The sequence below is a fragment of the Petromyzon marinus genome, chromosome 66 (genome assembly GCF_048934315.1).
Source record: "Petromyzon marinus isolate PM22_M1 ecotype Great Lakes invasive population chromosome 66, UKy_Petmar_22M1.pri1.0, whole genome shotgun sequence".
Taxonomy (NCBI): Eukaryota; Metazoa; Chordata; class Hyperoartia; order Petromyzontiformes; family Petromyzontidae; genus Petromyzon; species Petromyzon marinus.
The window spans coordinates 105,390-129,201 of record NC_133732.1 but is presented as its reverse complement, the minus strand read 5'-3'; the positions used below and the strand labels follow the sequence as shown (position 1 = coordinate 129,201).

General features: G+C 50.2%; 1 protein-coding gene across 1 annotated transcript; it reads left to right on the top strand.

Moving 5' to 3' along the window:
• Positions 1-1,633: 1,633 nt before the first annotated feature.
• On the top strand, positions 1,634-22,048 carry LOC142906517 (uncharacterized). The gene is given in 9 exon segments (XM_076054519.1): positions 1,634-3,120; positions 3,123-6,229; positions 15,174-15,559; positions 16,137-16,204; positions 18,600-18,697; positions 19,120-19,380; positions 19,868-20,015; positions 21,468-21,543; positions 22,000-22,048. Coding segments are annotated over 9 exon segments (5,664 nt in total). The 5' UTR covers positions 1,634-1,649.
• Positions 22,049-23,812: the final 1,764 nt, after the last annotated feature.

Sequence of the window (23,812 nt, the reverse complement as noted above, 5' to 3'; positions counted from 1 at the left end):
GCTGAGGTGGTGGTCCTACCGTGTTTCAGGTCTGCTGTGTGTTCACGAATGTGGTCCGAGACATGTTGTTTGGTTTCTCCAATGTAACTACCATCACAGAGGCAACTTAGTTTGTAGACGCCAGGGTAATTTATGTCCGGAATCACATATATTACAGACAAACCAGATCACGGATTTTATGTAAGGTGTTGAATCGGACCTGGATCTTGTGTTTATTCAAGATTTTGAAGATCTTTTTTGTGATACCCGCAATGTAGGGTAAAGTGTCGGTTTTGAAAGGCTCCTCAAGAGGGTCCTTCTTCATGGTTGGAGTGATAGCTTTGCGGATTGTGTAGTCTGAATAACCATTAGCCTTAAGAGCTTGGTGAACGTGCTTGAGTTCACTGGCTATGTGTTCCTGGTCAGATATGCATTGGGCTCTATGGTGCAGAGTCTTGATGAGGGAATTCTTCTGGGATGGATGGTGGTGGGAATCCGGTTTCAGGTAAGCATCCGTATGGGTAGCTTTCCTATAGACAGAGTGGCTCATTGAACCATCAGGTTTATTTTTTGTTAGGACATCCAAAAAAGGTAGATTACCATATTTTTCGACATCCATGGTAAATCTGATGGCTGGGTATATCGAATTGATGTGGTTGAAGAATTGGTCTAGAGCAGGCCGGCCATGTGGCCAGATGACAAAAGTGTCATCCACGTACCTCTTCCATAAGGTTGGGCGCAGTGTGGCAGTCTGGATGGCATCAGTCTCAAATTTCTCCATGAAAATGTTGCCTACACCAAGCTCTTAAGGCTAATGGTTATTCCGACTACACAATCCGCAAAGCTATCACTCCAACCATGAAGGACCCTTTTGAGGAGCCTTTCAAAACTGTAGAGGTGTTAACTATGCGCTGTTGCGTAACCTGCGTTGCCACCAGGGCAGTGCAGCATTACCCCTGGGTACAACGGTTGGGGTCAGTCGAGGTGAAATGGATCGTGGCCAGGGTTTGGTGCGAACCAATCAGACGGTTCCACGTGGGAATGTATGATTGGTTCTACCTGGCCACGAAGGGGTATAAGACGGGTGACCCAACGGACCTCGGGGAGTTCTCTCCCTGCAAGAAGACAGAAGACTGGGCTGAAGCCTAGCTAGGACCCTGGACCAGCCTTTCAGCCCTTCTAAGGGCTAAGGCTCGGCATACCCAGTGGTCAGGACCCACCGGGCCAGCGGTGGGTCAGATAGCCTCCCCTAGGTCCTAGCCGGAGGACTAGGATAGCGGTAGACGTGTGAGTCCCGCCAAGTCCGGAGGTTGTACCTCCTTAAGTATCAAGGAGGTTAGCGGTAGACGTGTGAGTCCCGCCAGGTACGGAGGCTGTACCTCCCTAGGGTATCGGGTGAGGGGACCGAATATCCCTCTGTGTGTGTTAAGCGTTGCATAAGGAAATAATACAATAAACAGAGTGTGCCTCCTAAAGAAGTCTGCTCGTCCTTACAACACTACAACTGGAGTCAGAAGTGGTTGGAAATGGAAACCAGAAGTTCAGCCCACGCGCGGAGCCAGAACGAAGATAACGCTGTCTCACCTGCAAGCACCACCAGCTCCGCTGAAAACGCTGCCGCGTTGACGGCCGCCCAGCCACCGGTTGAGCAGCCGGTTGCTCCCTCTGCCATGGGGGACGGACTCAGGGCAGCACACGGCCGTCTCGCTCAACTCCTACACGCCGCGGCCTCCATTCTCGAAGAGATCAACTTGGAGGTTGCGGGCAGGCCGAGTCAACCGCCGGCAGATGTTCCCGCCATCGGCCAGGGCAGACATTTTGATTTTCCCGCCGGGGAACCACGTGATTCCGCCGGAAGCGGAAGCCAGGGGCATCCTGGGAACGCGGGGGGCCCATCACAACCCGCAACGTCATCAGCACGCGACGCTGCGAATTCAAGTTTCTCAGCGGACACCGCGTCATCACTGTACCGACACGGTACAGTAGACTCTATCGGCCGGGAAATCGCCGATCTCCGGCTCGAGACGGTACAAGCTGAGGGGGAGACGACGTCCGCCCTCCAACAACGCCTGCCCATCTTCCGAGAATTCACATCTGAAGGGGGCGACTGGGCGGCGTTCCAGCGTCGCTTCCTGAGCCACCAAGAGATGGTGGGCTGGTCGGACGCACAGGCGCTCCGAGCACTACCGGCCACTTTGGATGACGACGCTCTCGCCTCGCTCCTCACCATCCCCAGGCAACAAAGGGCGACTCTTCAATCGGCCCTTCGACGGATGTCCGACGTGTACGGGCCTCCATCCGACGTCCGCAGCCGATTTTATGACAGGCGACGCCGCCCTAAAGAGTGTCCGTTGGCATTCCGGACCGCTCTACTGGCGATGGCAAGAGCGGGTTACCCTCGCATGGACGACGAGGCCATCGATGCCATCGTTCTCCAGAAGATGCTGGAGCTGGCGCGCGAGCTGCGCATCGTCATCCAAGCGGTGGACGACGACAGTATGTGCTCGCTACGAGCCGCTCGTTGCATCCACGCACATCTGCTGCTCCACACGGAATCGACCATCGCCGCCTCGGCTTCGACGTCGGAGCCTGCCAGCAGGGACGCCGAGTTCTCCCCCGACCGGGCCTTCATGGCGACCAGGTCAACGGGCCGGCGATCGTCCGACCACGCTGGTCGCCGCAACGACCAGCAGCGGGGACGGCCTGCTCCACGCGGCGACGTGACGTGCTTCAACTGTGGCCGACGAGGCCACATCTCCTCTGACTGCCGTGCGCCTCGACGACGCCCCTCCGCATCCCGGGGCCAGGACTACAGGACATCCACGGCATCGCGGCAAAACCAGGCAAGTCGCGACGCCTCTCACGCTCGGCCCTCATTCACACCATACACACTGCAACGCACCATAAGAAGGGCTCGCGATTCGGCGTGTGATGGGGGGTATTCTGGCGTTTGTTCGCGGCCACTCGGACCTGGGCAGTGGTCTGAGTTGGCCCATAGGGTAGTCGCGGCGACGGCAGGTTCGTCCGTGGTTGTCGGATCAATCGAGGGTGTGGAATTTCGCGTGTTGGTCGATACTGGTGCGTCGGCTACGATCATTTCGGATCTGATTTACAATATACTGCCCGTACGATGCCGCCCCTTGGAACGGGTTCACTTGGCATTATTGGGCAAATTCGGGCGCAAATTTCGATTGGAGACATTAAATTGGCAGGGCCTATTTTGGTCTCTTCTTCCCTCGCCGTGCCGTGTTTGTTAGGCACTGATTTTCTCGCGAAAATGCCTATTAAGATCCTTGTAGATCAAGGCTGCATCGAACTCCCGTCGGGTCGACGGATGGCGTTCTTGCCCACACCCTCACACCCGCGCATGGCTAGTGCCTCGGTGCAGGCGTTTGTTGCGAGCACAGTCCGCATTCCGCCAGGGACACAAATGCTCGTGCCCTTGCAACTTAAAAAACCGCTAGCCCCGGAGGCCTCGGCACATGGCATTTTGCTGGGGCCTTCAAACGCAGCTGCTAAGGGGTTAGATTTGGTGGCTGCACAGACCCTCGTAGCAGCCGACAGGGAGCCGTTCTTGCAGGTTTTGAATGTCGGATTGTCCACAACCGTCATTCCGCAAGGAACTGTGCTCGCTCACGCGACCCCGGTGCCGTTGGGGACCGGAGTTGCGGGACACGTGCATGCCACGCTGCAGGTCCTACCTCCTTCCGAATCGGATGAGAGATGGTTGGACGCGCTCTGCAAAGACACGGGTGATCTGTCTCATTCGCAGCGATTTAAATTGCGCGCTCTTCTGCGAGAATTTTCCGATGTCTTTAGTAAATCTAAATTTGATATTGGCTGCACCAAGCTGCTGCGTCACCACATTGATACTGGTGACGCTGCCCCGATTCGACAAAACCCGTTTCGGCTTAGCCCGGCGGAGAAACAGCATGTTAAATCGGCTGTGGATGACATGCTGAAGGCCGATATAATTTCTCCCTCCACTAGTCCCTGGGGTGCTCCAATAGTGCTGGTCAAAAAGCACGATGGCAGTCTCCGTTTTTGCGTTGATTTTCGGCGCCTAAATAAAATCTCGGTAGCGGACGCCTACCCTCTCCCTCGTATGGACGAGTCATTGGATGCCCTGGCAGGGGCGCACTATTTCTCCACCTTGGACCTTCTGTCGGGGTTTTGGCAACTCCCCCTCGACGAATCGTCAAAACCTAAGACTGCTTTTCGGACACCACAGGGCCTTTTCGAGTTTAATAGATTGCCCATGGGTCTCCACTCGGCCCCAGCGACGTTCCAGAGGCTCATGGAGCTGGTCCTCGCTGGGCTACAGTGGGACTCATGTCTCATTTATCTTGACGACGTCATCGTCTTTAGCCGCACGTTCGGCGAACACATCGAACGGTTGCGTGCTGTCTTCTTGAAAATGCGGGCCGCTAAATTGAAATTCAAGCCGCAGAAGTGTCACCTTCTGCGTGAGTCTGTGCGCTATCTGGGCCACATAGTTAGCCGCTCGGGCATCTCTACCGACCCTGAAAAAAACAAATGTGTTCAACATTGGCCGACCCCTACATCTGCGGGCAATGTTCGTAGTTTTATTGGTTTTGCGTCGTACTACCGGCGGTTTGTTGCTGGCTTCGCGACGATTGCCAAGCCGCTCCACGCCCTTACGTCAAAAGGGGTGGCGTTTCATTGGGGGGACGCAGAACAGGCTGCGTTCGACTCCTTGCGGAACGCACTCGTGACGGCACCGTCCCTTGCGTACCCCGATTTTTCCGTGCCATTCGTGTTGGACACCGACGCTAGCAATACGGGGATTGGGGGTGTTCTGTCCCAAAAAGTTGATGGCATTGAAAGGGTTGTTGCCTATGGTAGCAGAGTCTTGTCTCTTGCTGAACAAAGATACTGTGTGACCAGACGTGAGCTGCTGGCCATTGTTTTTTTTATTCAGCAATACAGGCCGTACCTGTATGGTCAGCATTTTACCGTGCGATCTGATAATTCGGCTTTACAGTACGCTCTGCGGGTTGACCAACCGTCCGGGCAGCTTTCTCGGTGGCTCGAAGTCCTTCAGGACTACGATTTCAATGTCACTTACCGTAGGGGTGCACAACACACGAATGCCGATGCGTTGTCTCGCCTTCCGCCGGCTCAAAAATGTGCGTGTTTTTTGGGCTCGGGCCGTTGTAAGCCGCCACTGCCTGCGCAGGTCGCGCCTCTCACAACGGTGTCAGCCACACTTCCCGCCGCCTCAGCGCCGATGTTGGATCATGCAGATCCAATGGCCAGTGACGATTTGCTGGGGCTAACTTTGGCCGAATGGGGTCGGCACCAGGGCGAGGACATGTCGTTATTGAGGTTGCGTCGCCACGCGAATAATGCGGTTCCAAGACAGGGCAAATTTAATTCATTTGACATGAAGCGCGGCTTGTTGATGCATTGGGATGCTGACTCGTGTCAACATAAAATCGTCGTGCCATCCGCCTTGCGATGCAAGGCCGTATGGGCGGCGCATGAGCGTTTATTGCACCTGGGTGTTCATAAGACCATTGGGTTGTTGCGGTTGCAATTTTTCTGGCTGGACATGCTGCGCGACGTCACTGACATTTTGCTGGGATGCACCCATTGTACGCAACGTAAACCGCCGGCTAAACCGGCATGCCCACCCCTGCAACCCATTTCGGTCTCTCGTATAAATGAGTTGGTGGCTCTCGATATTTTGGGCCCTTTTCCTACTACGCCACGGGGTAATAAGTACCTTCTGGTTGGGGTAGAGTATTTTACACGGTGGCCTATGGCCTGGGCACTCCCCAACCAGTCGGCGGCGGCCGTTGTGGATGCCTTTGTTCAAGGCTACGTCCTGGACAAGGGCGCACCAGAACGGTTGCTGACCGATCAGGGAAGACATTTTTCGGGAGCCTTGCTGACTGATGTGTGCCGCCTGTTGGGCACTAAGAAAGTGCGCACTTCGCCCTACCATCCCCAGACCGACGGCATGGTGGAGCGCCTTCATAGAACTCTCACCGCTATGTTATGCCATCAGGTCGATGAATCCCACCTCGATTGGGACTTGCAGGTTCCGGGGGTCCTCGCCGCATACCGTATGGCACCTCACGCGGCGACGGGATTTTCCCCGTTCTTTCTAATGTACGGCAGGGATGCCTTTCCTCCCGCCGACGTTCGACTGGAAATCGAACAGCCACCGCAAAAGTCAAAGCTCGTTGACCACTTGCGATTCAACCTCCGTAAGTTGGCCGAGGCACGGGAGGCCGCCATTGAAAATTCGGCTTCCCGCCAACGGGCGAATTTGCGACTGCGGGACCCTCGGTCGTACACGCATCGGTGGGCACCGGGAGACAGGGCATGGCTCCACTGCCCCCAGGTGCCGGTGTCCACGTCGGCCAAACTCCTCAGACCATGGCGAGGCCCGGTTGAGGTAGTGGAAGTCCTGCGTCCCCAATGTGTTAAAATTAGCTGGGGACGGCGTCGCTGGTGCGTTCACCCCTCTCGGTTAAAACCCTTCGTCACGCCATGCGTCCCTCCACAACACACACGACATGGGGGCCGAGTGTGCGACGCGTCCGACGAGCCGGATGTTGCCCCGTTGGTGCCTAACCCGCAGCGCAGGCGTGTCATTCCTCCTGCAGATGACGCGGGAGTGACGGCTCCATGCAGGCCACGTTCGGCCTCAATGGACCGTGGAGCAGCAGGTGTCCCCGTGGAGATGCCTAAAGGCCCACCGGATGCTCTGGCTCATCCTCCTCCTTCCCTTGTGCCGCCGACAAAGCCTGCCATCCCCTACGATGGTCCCGCGAAACGCACGCGCGCAAAATCTCGCCGGTTGTTATAATGTTTTTTTGGCATGTCTAGTGCCTTGTACATACGTTATATTGTTAAGGAGGGTATTTATAGGGGTTTAATTGTTCTTGTTGTTCGTGAGGCACACTCACAATTCTTCTACCGTTGGTAATTTCGGAGTTTCCCATTGTTGCAGCCGGGACGGCTGGAGCTTCCGAAGGAGGGGGTGATGTAGAGGTGTTAACTATGCGCTGTTGCGTAACCTGCGTTGCCACCAGGGCAGTGCAGCATTACCCCTGGGTACAACGGTTGGGGTCAGTCGAGGTGAAATGGATCGTGGCCAGGGTTTGGTGCGAACCAATCAGACGGTTCTACGTGGGAATGTATGATTGGTTCTACCTGGCCACGAAGGGGTATAAGACGGGTGACCCAACGGACCTCGGGGAGTTCTCTCCCTGCAAGAAGACAGAAGACTGGGCTGAAGCCTAGCTAGGACCCTGGACCAGCCTTTCAGCCCTTCTAAGGGCTAAGGCTCGGCATACCCAGTGGTCAGGACCCACCGGGCCAGCGGTGGGTCAGATAGCCTCCCCTAGGTCCTAGCCGGAGGACTAGGATAGCGGTAGACGTGTGAGTCCCGCCAAGTCCGGAGGTTGTACCTCCTTAAGTATCAAGGAGGTTAGCGGTAGACGTGTGAGTCCCGCCAGGTACGGAGGCTGTACCTCCCTAGGGTATCGGGTGAGGGGACCGAATATCCCTCTGTGTGTGTTAAGCGTTGCATAAGGAAATAATACAATAAACAGAGTGTGCCTCCTAAAGAAGTCTGCTCATCCTTACAACACTACAAAACCATCACTTTACCCTACATTGCGGGGATCACAAAAAAGATCTCCAAAATCTTGAATAAACACAAGATCCAGGTCCAATTCACACATAGGCCTTTGTGTCTCGAGAGGCAATTCTTTTTGCACCTTAGGAGGTCAGCTGTAGGTTTTGCAGCGCCTAGAATGACTTAGTAGTCCAATCCTTGTGTGACAATCCTTGCCACAGCAATTGCAAGTGAGTGCGGTGGCAGCTCCAGGTGTTTGTTGCTTTTTCTTTACATTGCTCCCTCTTGGTCTGCCAAGCAGTATGTCTTTTCTCCTCGCCTCTCCTGAGGCCTATTTTCACAGCCTGCTGCCAGCTTAGTCGGTCGCGGGCAGTTTTCTCCCAGTTATTTGGGTTGATGTCGCAGCTATTCATGTCCCGTTTACAGACATCTTTGAAGTGCAGGATTGGACGACCAGTGGCCCGTGACCTGATGCCAGCTCCACGTACAGGACATCCTTTGGTATTCTGCCATCCTGCATGCGGTGTACGTGTCCAAGCCATCTCAGGCGCCTATGACTGAGTAGAGAGTACATGCTGGGAATGTCCGATTCAACACATTACATAAAATCCGTGATCTGGTTCCATCTGTAATAGATGTGGTTCCGGACATACAGTACCCTGGCATCTACAAACTAAGTTGCCTCTGTGGTAGTAGTTACATTGGAGAAACCAAACGACATGTCTCGGACCGCATTCGTGAACAGAAAGCAGACCTGAAACACGGTAGGACCAACACCTCTGCTGTGGCAGATCACTGTTATAATTCAGTAAGTTCACATGACATTGACTTCTCCAAGACAGAGGTTCTTTGCAAGCCATTCGGCTACCATAAGAGATTCGTTCATGAGGCTATCCACCTATACAAACACAGAGACAATTTCAACCGAGAAGATGGATTCTGGCTTAGCAATCATTGGAAGGATTTGATAAACCATTTCGGGTCTTAATTGATTAATCACGCTTAAGGTGGCTTTCAGACCGAATCCATTATTTTTCGTCTCCCCCCTTCTCTTTTCCGAACATAGATGGACTCGTCCATCTGAACAAACTGTCAAATCTCTCTCCGTGGTGCTAACGTAAAAAAATAACCGCCACTGTTTTTAAATTTTCTTGTTGTGGGTTTCACACCTGATGATGATTATTTGTGTTGCAGTCGAAGCGTCGTGAGAATTTTATTGTTTATATTTTAATTTTATTATTTCCCTTCTACGTGACTTTACCGAAATAACCAACAATACAGGATTTTTCAGTTTCAGTTGATTTATTTTGGTATAGCCCTGTGAGCCATTCGGCTCTTGAATCGTGTGCAACCACAACAAACAAAAAAACAAAAACACGAACAAGAAAACATCTTAAAGTGCCTATGTGACTGTGCAAACAGAAAATCCATGAAAAAAACAGCAAAATATTCCTGAAAAAAGCACCGTACACCAACGCTGTGTGCAAAAAATCTCAGTAGGAAACTGTGTGGTGGTACCTACAAGAAAACTTAGATTAAGGCCATCAGTCTAACTCCGTACTACAACAAAAAAACATGTCCAAACCAAAAAACTTTTCTATACACCAAAAAATACAGCCATAATTGCAATGTAACAGTGATCATAGGGACTGTGACCGAATTTTTACAATAAACTACATAAATAACATGTAACACCAAATCCTAGAGCCATAGCTGGCTGCATGAGTTACTCCACAACAACAGAAGCATCAGTCGCATTATCAAATTTTTCAATGCACCTTTAAGATCAGTACGCTAAATCAAAATACAGATAATACTTTGCAGCGTCATCTGGAGTGAAACATTTTATTTTATTTTACGCCAATGAATAGCAGTGGCAGCTAGGGGTGTACAACTCCTCCAGAGTAGTTTTGAGAGAAGATCTCATTGGTAGCGATTTAAGTTGCAGTTTATTGGCAATAGCATTCCAGACCCTGGGGGCATCAATAGCAAAGGCTCTTCCTCCAGTTTTTGTACGGCAATTGGGAATGTGAAGCTGGTAAATGAGCGAAGACCTGAGGTCAAATTTGTTCTTTGAAACAGAGGGGAGATCCAGCAGGTAGTCTGCGGATTTTTTGTAAGCACATCGTGAATAAATAAAATCTGGTGCACAAGCCGTCGAACATTAAGAGATGTTAAGTTTGACCCAATGTAGATATCACAGTGGTGAGTCCTATTTGCGCAGTTCAATGTAAATCTTAAGGCCGAGTGATAGATGGAATCAAGCTTCTTCAGTACAGTACTTGGGGCTGATTTATACGTAGAGGCAGTATGGTAGCTTGTATCAATTCCAAACGGAACATTGGGGGGAAGCAGTGCTTGTGTCGATACAGAAAACCAATTTTTATTTTTGTCTTTTTACCAATATAATCAATGTGATCTTCAAAATTCAGTTTTGATTCCAGGATGGTGGTACCTGCTATTACAGCAGTGCATAGTGACTGTGGTGGTATCCTGCTTTCACTACAGCATTGCATGCTGTGGTGGTATCCTGCTATGACTACAGCATTTCATGCTGTGTTGGTACCTGCTATGACTACATCAGTGCATACCGACTGTGGTGGTACCTGCTAGGATAACAGCAGTACATACTGTGATGGTACCTGCTATCACTACAGCATTGCATGCTGACTGGTGGTATCCTGCTTTCACTACAACATTGCATGCTGCGGAGGAGAGGCTGCCACTCCTCTGTCAGGAGCTGGACCGGTACCGCCTGGATCTCTGGCATTCAGGAGGTCCGGTGGACCGGTTCTGGCTCCTGCCACCATGAGGAATTGACAGTCCTCTACTTGGGGCAGCAGACTGCCAAACAACAGGGTGTGGCTCTTCTTTTGAACAAAAGAATGAAGGGGGCGTGGGAGCTTGGCGGAGAGGTGTGGCAAGCTGTAAGCCCCAGGCTACTTTGGGCTCGCCTTCCCATCAGTCGGAGGCGAGGAGTGGTGGTCGTGGTTACTTATGCCCCCACCGAAGATGAACATCCGTGGAGGGATGCAGGCAAAGCCGATGAGTCAGATGCCTTCTATGACCTCCTGTCACAGGTGCTGGCTAAAGTGGCCCCTCGGGATAGAGTCATCTTGTTGGGTAACTTCAATGCCCGTGTTGGTCATGATGCTGGCACCTGGTCTGGAGTGATTGGAGGGCATGAGCCAGATCAGCTCAATAACAACGGTAGGAGGCTGCTAGATTTTTGTGCAGACCATGGGCTTGTAATTACCAACACACTGTTCCGGCATCGGCGCATCCACACAACATCATGCATGCATGCCGGGTCCAAGCAAGAACATCTGCTGGACTACATAGTGACGGACCAGCGGATGCGAGCCCATGTCCTTGACACCAGGACCTACCGTGGAGCTGATCTGCCCTCTGACCATCGACTTGTCATCTGTAAGATGCGCCTGCCATTCTTCCGCTCCGGTGGTGGGTGTACACCCAGGACCCCATTCCAACCTAAAGTGGCCTGGTCTCAGTTATCTGATGAAAGTTGCAAGCGAGAATTTCATCATCGCCTGCGGCTGGGGTTGGCATCGTCCCCCTCTCCTCCTGATGTCGAGGGTAAATGGGTGAGGTTTAGGACTGTCACTCATGCAGCTGCATTGGCTGCTTTGGGTACGCGGTCCAAACCTCCCCAGAGACCCTGGCTGACAGAGGAGGTATTCAGGATAGTTGAGGAAAAGCGACAAGCCCACTGTCATCGGCTACAGAATCCCACGTCAGAGAATGAGGAGGCTTACCGCAGCCTTTTCTCGGTGGTTCAGAGAGCCGTAAGGCGCTGCAAGGATGGGTGGTGGTCGCGCGTTGCTGAGGGGATGGAGTCTACCTCAGTGGCCCGCGATCACAAATCTCTTTTTAACTCCATCAAAAAAGTAACCTGCAGCGCCACGCCTATTACCATCATTAGGAGAAAAAACGGTGATCCAATCTCCGACCCCCAGGAACAGGTTTGCAGATTTGCTGAGCATTTCTGTGAGGTCCTGGGGGAGGGAAAATCCTCAGCCAGGAAAACATCGTGGCACAAAGTGAAGATGACCCTGCTGAGGCTGCGGTGCCTCAAATATTGGAAGAAGTCACCCCCTGTGAGTGGCTGGCTGAGGTGCCATCTGTTGAGGAAGTACTGAAGGCGATCCGGAGTCTGAGACCAGGAAAGGCACCAGGCAGAGATGATCTCCCAAGCGAAATGCTGAGGGAGGGTGGCGTTTGTGCACAGACTGCCCTATATGACACCATAACAACAGTCTGGACCACTGGACGGGTTCCCTCTTTAAGAAGGGGGGCCGCACAGACTAATAACTACAGGGGTATCTCACTCCTCGGTGTGCCGGGAAAGGTCCTGGCAAGGATTATTCAACATCGCCTTGCCAGGCACGCTGAGAAGAGGCTTGCGGAACCCCAATGCGGTTTCAGGAAAGGGCGGTCCTGCACAGATGCCATTTTTTCTGTCCGTCTGCTACAGCAGAGGTGTAGGGAATTCCAGCAAGACTTACATCTCTGCTTTATTGACTTGGTCAAGGCCTATGATACCATCAGTAGGCCTGGGCTCTGAGTTGTTCTTCGTGCTTTTGGAGTACCTGACCCTCTGCTCACAATCATTAAGGACCTTCATGATGGTGAGCGGGCCCGGGTAAAACTACGTGGCCGGGAGTCAGAGCCATTCCCTGTACACCTTGGGGTGCGACAGGGATGTCCTCTGGCTCCCACATTATTTAACATCTATTTTGACCACGTAGTTCGTGAAGCCTTCAATAGCTGCACCGGGGGGATCTCCATATGGTACAGATATAATGGGAGGCTGATCGATGCCCAGGTGCGGTCAAGGGATGGCTCCCTATTGCTCAACCACGTTATGTATGCCGATGATTTGGTAATAGCTGCTCATTCAGAGGAGGAGTTGGAGATGCTGCTGCTGAGACTGGAGCATGCCACTAAGAGATGGGGCCTTACCATCAGCCCCACCAAAACTAAGCACCTGCCTGGGTATTTTGTACCATCGGACACTCCACCCCCACAACTCCCAATCGGTGATGGGGCAGTTGTGGAGAGAGTGGAGAGTTTCCCATACCTGGGCAGTGTGCTTATGACCGGCTCCAGTTTAACAGCAGAGGTCTCACTCCGGATCAGTCGAGCGGCAATATCTTTTCATTGGTTGCGTGACGCTGTGTGGAAGCTACCTGGTCTGTCGCTCTGCACTAAGTATCAGGTCTTCTCAGCCACGGTGATTCCCTCCCTTCTCTTGCTTGCGAAACATCGATCCCCCTAATGGAACATCTTCGCCGGTTAGAAACATTTAGGCTAGCCTGCCTACGATCCATCCTGGGTTTAACCAGGTTGGATTGTGTGAGGAGCTCACAAATCCTTGAAAGATCTGGGCAAGGTCCCATTGGTGAGCTCCTCCGGCAGGCAAGGCTGCGTTGGCTGGGTCATGTAGCCCGCATGCCCAGCCACCGCATGCCCAAACAGCTTTTATTCGGCCGGATCGAGGGGGCTAAACAGGCGCGGCACGGGCTAGAGAAGAGATGGAGTGATGTGGTACAGGAGGACGTGGAGCTGAGTGGACTTGCCGATGACTGCTACCAGCGGTGTCAAGATCGGCCTCTGTGGAGGAGGCTCGTGAAGGACGCCACTGGGCAGTTGGAGGTAGTCACCCTCCAACAACGGAGGGCGGAGGAGCGACGCTCACAACAACGAGCGGAGCGCCGGGTGGCTAAAGCACAGCAGGTTGGCACAGTAGGGGGCACAGGTGGTGCATCAGCCAGTCATCTCAGTCATCTTAGTCAGTCGACCCGTGGCACTTGGGTCTGCCCCGTGACCCCCTGCCCGCGGGCGTTCGACACTTCACGTGGCCTCAAGGTGCACATGGCCTGGCACAAGCGTCGTGGTGACATCACCGCCACTTAGTAGCCAATGGCGGTTGTTGTTGTTGTTGTTAGTCGATGTGTGTGCATGGCTCCATCTCAGTGTGTAAGTCAATGTGCGTTTGTGTGTCTGTGTGTCAGTCGATGTGTGTATGTGTACGTCGATGTGTGTATGTCAGTCCATATGTGTGTTTGTTAGTCCACGTGTGTGTAAGTCCATACATGTGTGTGTGTCAGTCGATATGTGTGTGTAAGTCAATGGGTGTGTGTAAGTCAATATGTGTGTGTTAACCCATGTGTGTGTATCTAAAGTAGATGTCTGTGTGACAGTCCATATGTGTATGTGTGTGTAGGGCAATGTTTGTGTCAGTCTATGTATATGTGTGTAAGTCCATGTGTGTGTGTCTTAGTCGAAATGTGTGTGTGTAAGTACATATATGTGTTTACGTCAATCTGTCTGTGAGTCCACGTATATCTGTGTGTGAGTCGATGTGTGTGTGCGTGTCGCTGTATGTGTCTACGTCCATATATGTGTGTGTAACTCCATGGGTGTGTATCTAAAGTGGATGTCTATGCGTTTAGCCACTGTGGTGGACACAGACGCCATAAGGGGAGGAGCCAATCGGAATTGGCCCTCCCCCCACAGCACTGTCCACGACAGAGTTACCCGTCCGGCACCGCGAGGAGGTAGGGGGTTGTTTTGCCAGACTTGATACCATCAGTAGGCCTGGCCTCTGGGTTGTTCTTCATACTTTCGGAGTCCCTCACCCTTTGCTCACGATCCTTAAGGACCTTCATGATGGTGAGCGGCCCCGCGTCAAACTACGTGGCCGTCAGTCAGAGCCATTCCCTCTACACCTTGGGGTGCGACAGGGATGTCCTCTGGCTCCCACATTATTTCACATATATTTTGACCACGTAGTTCGTGAAGACTTCACTGGCTGTACCGGAGGAATTACCATATGGTACAGATACAATGGGAGGCTGATTGATGCCCGGGTGCGGTCAAGGGATGGCTCCCTATTGGTCAACCATGGCGATGCTCTGGTGAATGCTGCTCACTCAGAGGAGGACTTGGAGGCACTGCTGCTGAACCTGGAGCTTGGCACTAAGAGGTGGGGCCTTACCATCAGCCCCATCAAATCTAAGCACCTGGCTGGGTATTTTGTACCATCGGACAATCCACCCCCACAACTCACATTTGCTGATGCGGCAGTTGTGGAGAGATTGTAGAGATTCCCATATCTGGCCAGTGAGCTCATGACCAGCTCCGGTTTAACACCAGAGGTCCCACTCCAAATCAGTCGAGCGCCATTATCTTTTCATCGGCTGCGTTAAACTGTGTGGAAGCTACCTGATCTCTCGCTCCGCATGAAGCTCCAGGTCTTCTCGGCCACGGTAATTCCCTACCTTCTCTACGCTTGCGAAACGTGCACCCACCTAATGGAACATTTTCGCCGGTTGGAAACATTTAGGCTGCCCTGCTAACGATCCACCCTGGGTTTAACCATATGTGTGTGTGTGTGTGCGTCTAAGTCGATGTGTTTCTATGTGTGTGGGTCGATGTCTGTGTGTAAGTCCATGTGTGTGTCTGCCTTTTTCGCCCAGGCAACGCCGGGTACTTCCCGCTAGTTATCTATAAGAGGGCGACTGTAAGACTGTGAGTGACTGCCGCCTGTGCTCAGTTGGTCTCTTTCAGGGTGGACCCGTTCGTGTGGAGCCCCAAAGATCGGCTCGAGTCGTCCGTCATCAACGTCAATCTGAGCGGAAGCATCGCCTCAGCCTTGCCTTCCGCCACGATTTGCCTGACAAATCCCTCGGCGCCGAAAACATTAACGATCAACAGTACCTGCCAAGCCAGCGTGTGCCTGCACCAACAGAAGTTCAGCGTCAGCACACAAGGATCGATGATCGCTCTCACGATCCTGTCAACGACCGTTCACCAGATGCTGGAGATATTCTTCGCATTCCGCCAACCAGTTTCTCTCGAGCCGCCAAACTACAGCTTCAGTTTCTCGATGAATGAGTCGCAACAGCTCAGTAAGAAGATGAATGAAACGACACCCATGAGGTTTGTCATCCCAGGAAATTCCACTCAAGCTGGCGACTACTACATGTGCTTTAAATTTCCAGGTTTGTATCATTGATCACGCGACGGCTGTTCTTTGATAGTTCGCGCTTGCTCTCTCTCTCCTTCATTTGCTCGCTTCCACCTGCTCGCCCACATAACTCTGCGCTCTGAGATGCTTGTTACGTTATAGAGACATACAAATGTTGAGTTATTGCTGTTAACCCAAACTACCAACACTATGGGCGTAATCATTAACATTAATTCAACGTGCGTGATTAAAGAATGGTAATCCGATTGCATAAAAGAAAACCCAAAACGATTTTATGGTCTTACTGGCAAATGCATGATATAGCTCGACACAGCCGTTATCATGTTGGGCAGCAGAGGGCAGTGCATTATAACCCATTGTTCTGCACGTCTGTGCTCCCGTGTCTAAGCATCACCGTTTTAACCAAAGGGCAGCAAGCAACATAGTAAAGTACGGCTGTGAAGATGCATTCAAATATTTATCCTTGGGATGTTAGGCAGACCCCCTTTAGTGTTGTACAGATTGCTCTGCTGATGCTCATTGGCGCAGCAAGATAGACCTGCAGAGAGATCTGCAAAAAGATCTGCAGCCCAAGCGAATCCTCGCGTGGAGCCTGAGTACACAAAAGGCTCTTAATATTGTCCATAAATCCGGTGGCTACGATTTTACTGTTATCATAAATGCTATATTAGAAGACGTATTTCAAGGCAAAGTCGTCGTGAGATCGTAACCCTCCCTCTGGCAAAAGCCATCGCTTGGAAAACGTCATCACTCTCACCGCAACAGCTGCCAGGAATACAAAACTCCCATCCCACATGGTTACTGTGACATCATCACTCCTGTGCGTTGAGGCCGCTCCATGGCTAAGGCGAGTACTCGTATAGTATTTCAATGGTTAATCATGTTATAAATGTAAATTTTAATGGTTACGTTCATATCGATAATTTTATCAATGTTATCAGTTGCTATTATTATCGACTTGTAAGATTTCTCACGACTTCATGGAATTTCGATTATAACGTCGTGAGAATTTTATTGTGTTATTTTATTATTTTATTCTAATTCTACGTGACCTTACCGAAAGAACCAAAGAAGACTTCATGGAAGCCCAATTTTTTGTCGTAACCGAACGTATGACATTTTAATGTCAATACGCATTCCCTGCTCAGGCCTTTGGTTAAAGATAATTGAGCTTCATGGGAATAGAAACTACAGATGGGAGTCCGGTGAGCTGACTAGGTAATGCTCTGGACTGCTGCATACAGAAAATGATTGCCACCCCACACCTGTGTGAGCCAGAAACCACTTTGATCTATTTATGTGCAAACTGCGCACGACCTCCCATACATGGCGCTCCCATGCAATGTTCATAGCCGGGACAATTGATCCACTCATCTATTAAACATAATAATGGACCCATTTTCTTTCACGGAGATTACTCGGGCTGTTAGAAAAATATTGGCAGCCCCCACATCCTGCCTCCTGAAGGCAGGAAATCCCCTACAAGCCATGGCGTGGCCGATGATGTCGATGATGTCACTAAGCACCTCCCATCACCTCTAGTTCAGGGGCACACTTTTTCTTCCCAACTGTTTTCGTGTTATCCGATTGGTCGGGTAATAGAGCCGAGAGTTGGTGAAGCGAATGTAACTCTTCGTGGGCTTTGGCGACCAATATTGTGATGAATAGTATTTTTTTTGGGTAAGATCGCATAAATACAATGTCCATTGTAAACTTTTCTCGACCGGACTAAGCAAGTTAATAGATTTGTCACGTGAACAAACTTGACAACTTTAAATGCTGTGAGATTACTGTCAAACAAACTGGTGGAGTGCTGAAGCAGTAATAAATTGGCACGTTTATTCACTTGACAAATGTATTACTTGGCTCTCGGGCAGAGGGGGATTCACAAAACGCATTGCATTTACGCTATCTGGCATATACAAATAATTTATGAATCGATAAACCAACTACTTAAATAGATGGATAGCCCAGCTGGAGCTTCATGTTTCATTGCCATGAAATAAACATTTCTTCCACCATTGGCTCATGGACCTACATCTTATTTGGCCGATGAATGAAAATCAAATTTTGTGTCATTGCAATGAACACCGGACCCTCGTTACATTTTTTCCTGCTATTTATTTAATTATTTTTGCTATATAAGTGTTACCCAATGATTTGTATAATCCACCCAAATAATTTGTAGTATTTTACTTTAATCATCCGATATCTCAACTCTAGTGATGTTGCAACGGAGAAGCGCCTTGTTCTACAGAGCACACCCGAAGGTCTGCTGACCATCCCCAGAAGCAGGACCGGTGCTGGCTGAGCTTCAATATGAAGCAATCACACTCACTCTATACTCTTTGGTTCTATTCGGTAAAGTCACGTAGGTAAATAATAAAACAACAATAATCACGACGTTTCGGCCACAACACAAGCGGGCTTCATCAGGTGAAGGGACGAGCCTGTCTGAAGGACAGCGCTGGAGTGAGCCTGTCCTCCTGTCCTCCAGACAGGCTCGTCCCTTCACCTGATGAAGGCCGCTTGTGTTGTGGCCGAAACGTCGTGATTATTGTTGTTTTATTATTTACCTACGTGACTTTACCGAATAGAACCAAAGAGTATGGATCCTTGCAGTCACGAAAGCTTTAAATCTAGAATTGACACACTCACTCTACCTACAGCAGTCAGCTGAAGGCTCCCTTTACTTACAGTAGTCAGCGGAAGGCTCCCGCTACCTACAGCAGTCAGCTGAAGGCTCCCTTTACTTACAGTAGTCAGTGGAAGGCTTCCTCTACCTACAGTAGTCAGCTGAAGGCTCTCTTTACCTTCAGCAGTCAGCTGCAGGTTCCGCACTTCTTTTTCAGGTCAGTGCATGAAAAACTGGGAGCCAGTGCTTTGCGCCTCCAGTTTGCGATGCAACAACGACTTTGTCTGTTTTGCAGAATTTCTGGATTTTTATTTTTGCTCTATAATGTTGCTTTACCTGTGCCCTTATGTTACCAGGCTCAAACGTAACCATGGTCACAGTGATGACTCTAACTGTGACCCGCTGCAAAATGAAAAACGACATAGGTAGCTCGTGGGATCACCACTTGCTGGAGGTGTGCTCACGGTCACCCTTGTGTCCGTAATTTTGTCGGCTCTTGTCGTTTCACTGAACTCCATGACTGTGTCCCACGCACACGGAATTCTGTCACTATATAAATGTCCCCGGTTACTCATCCGTCCACAAATCACACTTTTATAATAGTCAATTATATACGATAAATTCCCTTGCAATTTATATGTACTGTTTTCTGTTTCCATATTCGTGTAATAACCACCCTAAATCTGTTTAATGCATTTGTAACTTAATTTGACTAAATATCGGTTTCAATATAATTTGTTCCAGCCAAATTTACAATGCTGTTCAGGGAACTAAATGTATAGGCACGCCACATCCATCTCACTTTATTTTGTCATATTGCTGTGATATGTTCAACGGTGTATGGTAAAATCGGCACGCCACTCGCTGTGTTGCCAGACGCATGACAGCGCCACCGAAAATGTCATCACGTGCGTGGTGGACTTGGCGTCTCAGAACTTGCACTCTGCGAGTGGAGGAATCGCGATGTTCATTGGGGCGCAGGTGTATGTCCCCAACATCATCCACTTCGACACGGTCTTCTCCAAATTCGACCTTGTGGGAAACGGAGCCGTTTTTGGGACTATGCTCGCGATCCTGGCCGCGTACGCCCTCGCCATACTTCTGACTCGCAGGGCGGACAGGAGAGACGTCCTTAAGGTCTGGGCACACCCCTGCACAACAACACAGGCGAGATTGTGATTACACTTTTAAACTATTGTTGGGGCGGTGACAGAGCACAGCATCAATGCATTTGCCGCTTGTTGTAGAGGTTCGCTGCCTTGATCATTACTGTGGTTTATTAACAAATCACTGCATATTAAAGATCCCGTTTATGTTACATTGCAAAAGAGTAGGCCATAGATACAAATTATAACCCCCTCCTGCAAAAACTTGCCAGGACCATCCTAAAAAAGAGTCGTGAGAATTAGTAAAGCTTTCATGCGTAAACAAGCGTAACTACTATAAGTGCAACAAGTCATGTTTAACGAATGGTACACAGAAAGAGTCTATCACAGAGCTATTGCCAAGGCCAAAATATTTGCAATGTGGGCAGAAAATTATAATTTTCACAAATGCTTCATGGGGGGTATCAGGACAGCCTTTTTAAAATGGGGAATGTCACCGTGTGTCTTATCACTTGCAGTGGATGGTGCTCCCTATCTCCGACAACAGCAGCGGCAGCTACAGTTACACGTACCTCATGTCGGTGACGACCGGAATGAAATGGGATGGAGGGACCAAGTCCAAAGTGTTTTTCACAATCTACTTTGAAGAAGGCAACACCGGCATACGTATGATGCAGAATGGTGTATATGATGTAAGGACACTGTCGTTCTATCTGCAATAGATTGCGTATCTCATTTCATTTGTATTTTTGGTATAGAGAAACGATATGGCCTGTGGCTACATCTGCAGCACGAAAGCTATTGCTGCTTGGAAATGTATTTGATTCTATTTTACATATTTAAATTTAGCATTTGCTTACCTTTCCTGTACTTGGCACTCTTATCGTTTTTTGTATTGTTGGAACTTTCTGACCCACCCCAACTGGACATCTGTGTGAAAAAGCTTCATAGCTGATCGGATTTCTCAAGGATAAATATAGATTCTGACTTTGACTTTAATAGCTTTAAATCAATATGGAAGTGCACCTTTTCCAGCCCCACCCCTTCCTCTTTAGGCCCCACTCCTTCCTCTTTAGGCCCCACTTCTTACTCCTAAAGCCCCACCCCTTCATTAGGCCCTTCTCCTTTGTGATTAGAATGCATCTCTTTCGGCTCCGTGCCTTTCCTATTTAAGACCCACCCATTTTTTTGACCACACCTTTTTCTGTTTAAGCTGCACCCCTTTTTGCTCTGGACACACACTGGGTTTGGTTGGCTGAGGCAAGGGTGGGTAGGCTCAGTAGAGGTAGGAGTTGGGTGATTTCACAACTGCGACCAAAATCCCTTAGAGCAGCAATAGAACAGGTGAATGTTGTGTTGCTACCTTTGTCTCTGTGGCCTTGCCACTGAGGCCACGCATTCAGGGAGTTCATCACTGTGCTCCTTTTGGTTCTCAAGTATAAAAACCGAATAATTGACAGACATGTAGCAATACAGCAATATCGGCACAATAATAATGCTATTTCAATAAATAAAGTAGTGGTATAATACAACTTATCGAAGATACTAAGAGCAGTGAAAGAATTGATCCATGCTGTCCCAAGCATACATTAAATACATTAAACATTACACATACTGGACTTCAATATCACATACATTATCACCTACACTCAAGCATTAAAACACTACTTTTTGTTTTTTTCAGTAAAGTCACGTAGGTAAAATAAAAATAAAAGAAATGAAAACAACTAAATTAAATCACGACGTTTCGGGGGCAACACAAACTTCAAGCTTCAGATGGAACAGTCACAGCAGAATCCTTGCAGTCACAAAATATTCATATCTAACATTAAAACACTCTTGCACATACAGTACCACCGCCATTTTGGCGGTCACATGGGAAGAGGAGCCTGCACAAATTTGACTTCCCGCCAAAACCGCCAATAGAGATCCCATCATCCAAGCACTAGCTCCTGTTCATGAAGGAGTTCACAGCTGCAGGAGGAAATTGGGAGACATTTCGGCGGTGCTTCACTGCAAACTGTGAGTTGGCGGGCTGAACGGAGGAAGAGGCATTGAGAGCGCTCCCCACCGTCTTTGATGACGACACCTTGGCGGCCTTTTATGCCGTCCCGCCAGCTGAGAGGGCCACGTTGTCGCTGGCCTTTGCACAGATGGCGGCGATCTACGATCCTCCGTCAAATGTCCATCACAGGTTCGTTGCGCGAAGGCGAGGGGAGGCCGAGACGCCTCTAGCCTTCCGCAGCACACTGTTGTTGCTGGCACAAGCAGCTTTTCTCAAGATGGAGCAAGCTGGCTTGGACTCGTTGATGTTGGAACGTATGCTGGCCTTGATGAAATAACTTAACGTCGCCCTACCAGCAACGGAAGACGACAATTTATGGTCCCTCAAGATTGCTCGGTGCATTCAAGCGCATTTCAATTTGAAACGGCGTATGCAAGTGGTGGCGTGCACTGCACCCTGAGGTGTTCGGTGCAACCGAAGATGGTGAGTCCGCTCAAGCCTGCGCTTCGGTCGACGATGGCGATTGGCGGAGAGGTGCCTCGGAGCGACGGGGAGGACACGACTGACGGCGGGAGGCCTCTTCTCGCACAGGGAGCGGCTCCGTCCTCTGCTATAATTGCGGCCTGCCGGAACACATCTCAGCAGGGCCTTCACCGTCATCTCCGCGGACATCCCCAGCTCCGCTTGGTCCTAAGGCGAGTCGTGGCACACCACACACTCGGCCCTTACAACCATCTCACTCATCCCGCTCGGTTGTCGGTTTGCGCTCGCTCATTGCATGCTCTAGGCGGGTTGCGGAGCGGGAGAGTGCAGTTTCGCCGGGAGATGGCTGGCCACACCATCCTGGTCAGTGGTCAGAGTTAGCTCACCATGTGGTCGCCGCGGCGGCGGGATCATCGGCCGTTATTGGGAAAGTATAGGGGGTAGAGGTACGGGTGCTCATCGACACCACAGCATCCGCTACCATTATTTCAGAATTGATTTTTAACATACTACCCCCCATGACTCGGGACCTTCGTCCGGTCACAGCTCCATGTTCTGCCGCGAACGGCAGCTCCCTCGGAATTATTGGTCAAATAACGGCAACGGTGTGCATCGGTGACAATCAATTGATGGGACCAGTCTTAGTTTCGACATGTTTGTTGGTCACCGACTTCTTGGGGAAAATGCCCCGTAAAGTTTTAGTGGATCAAGAATGCATTGTATTTCCATCGGGACGCCGCATGGCCTTTTTGTCTTCCCCCACTCGATTGCGCTCGGTTAATGCCACGGTTCGGGCGCTAGCGACAAAGACCGTCACCATTCCACCCGGCGCTCAAATGTTGATTCACTTGCGGCTGTGGAACCAACTTGATAAAGCGGTGACCACCAAAGGAATCCTGCTCACACCTTCTAATAAAGCGGCTCGGGGTCTAGCGCTAGTGGGGGCACACACGTTGGTGTCCAACGACTGTGAACCCTTCATTCAGGTTCTGAATGCGGGGTCGGGCATGTCTGTTGTGCAGGCAGGCACTGTGTTAGCCACACATCCGCCGCGGCTTGCGCGGGTGACTTCGTTGGGGAAGTAGGGGTCGCGGCGTCCACGGAGCAAGGGTTCAAGGATGATGGGAGTTGGATGAAGAACCCGGATTTGTCAGATGGCCAGAGGTCGAAGTTGCGCTTGTTTTTGGTTGAATTTGCCGACGTTTTCAGCAAAAGCCAATACGATATCGGCCGCACCACTCTTTTAAGCCACCATATTGACATGGGTGGCACTGCTCCCATCAGAACCCTTACAGGTTAAGCCCCACAGAAAAAGACCACGTGCATTAGGCGGTCAACGAGATGTTGGCCACCGACATTATCTTTCCATTTAACAGTCCGTGGGCACTCCCATTGATCTTGTTTAAAAGCAAGACGGAAGTCTGTGATTCTGTGTCGACTTCCACAAATTAAATACAATTATTAACCGAAATGATGTTAATTGGTGTAATTATGCGCATAAATTATGCTAATTCGAGAGTAAAACGTATTGATTTTTGCGAGTGTGTGTGATTATGGTAATGCGAGCCGTTATGATAATCAGGCCCCGCCTCGCTGACGAGGTCGTATTATCAATCGGGATAATGCAATTAATCGTATGATGTTATGCAGGTGCTGTGAGCATGTCAGATTGAACTCGGCTTCGCTGTTAACTTCGTATTATCAATCGGTATAATACAGTTATTCTTGCTTTAACATTTATCGAGTATGGAAGTGTGTTTATGCCAGGTCTCCAAGTTCAGATCTCACCGCAGAATACAGTTCTTATGCATACATTTCAGGAAAGAACACACAACATTAATCAATTTTATTTCTACTCTAAAAGATGCAACTCTTCATCTTGGAATTTCAACCCAGCATCAACACAATATCATCACGACTGCGTTGTTTCACTTTGATAACAGCACATGTGTAACGCGAGCTCAGTTGATGAGAG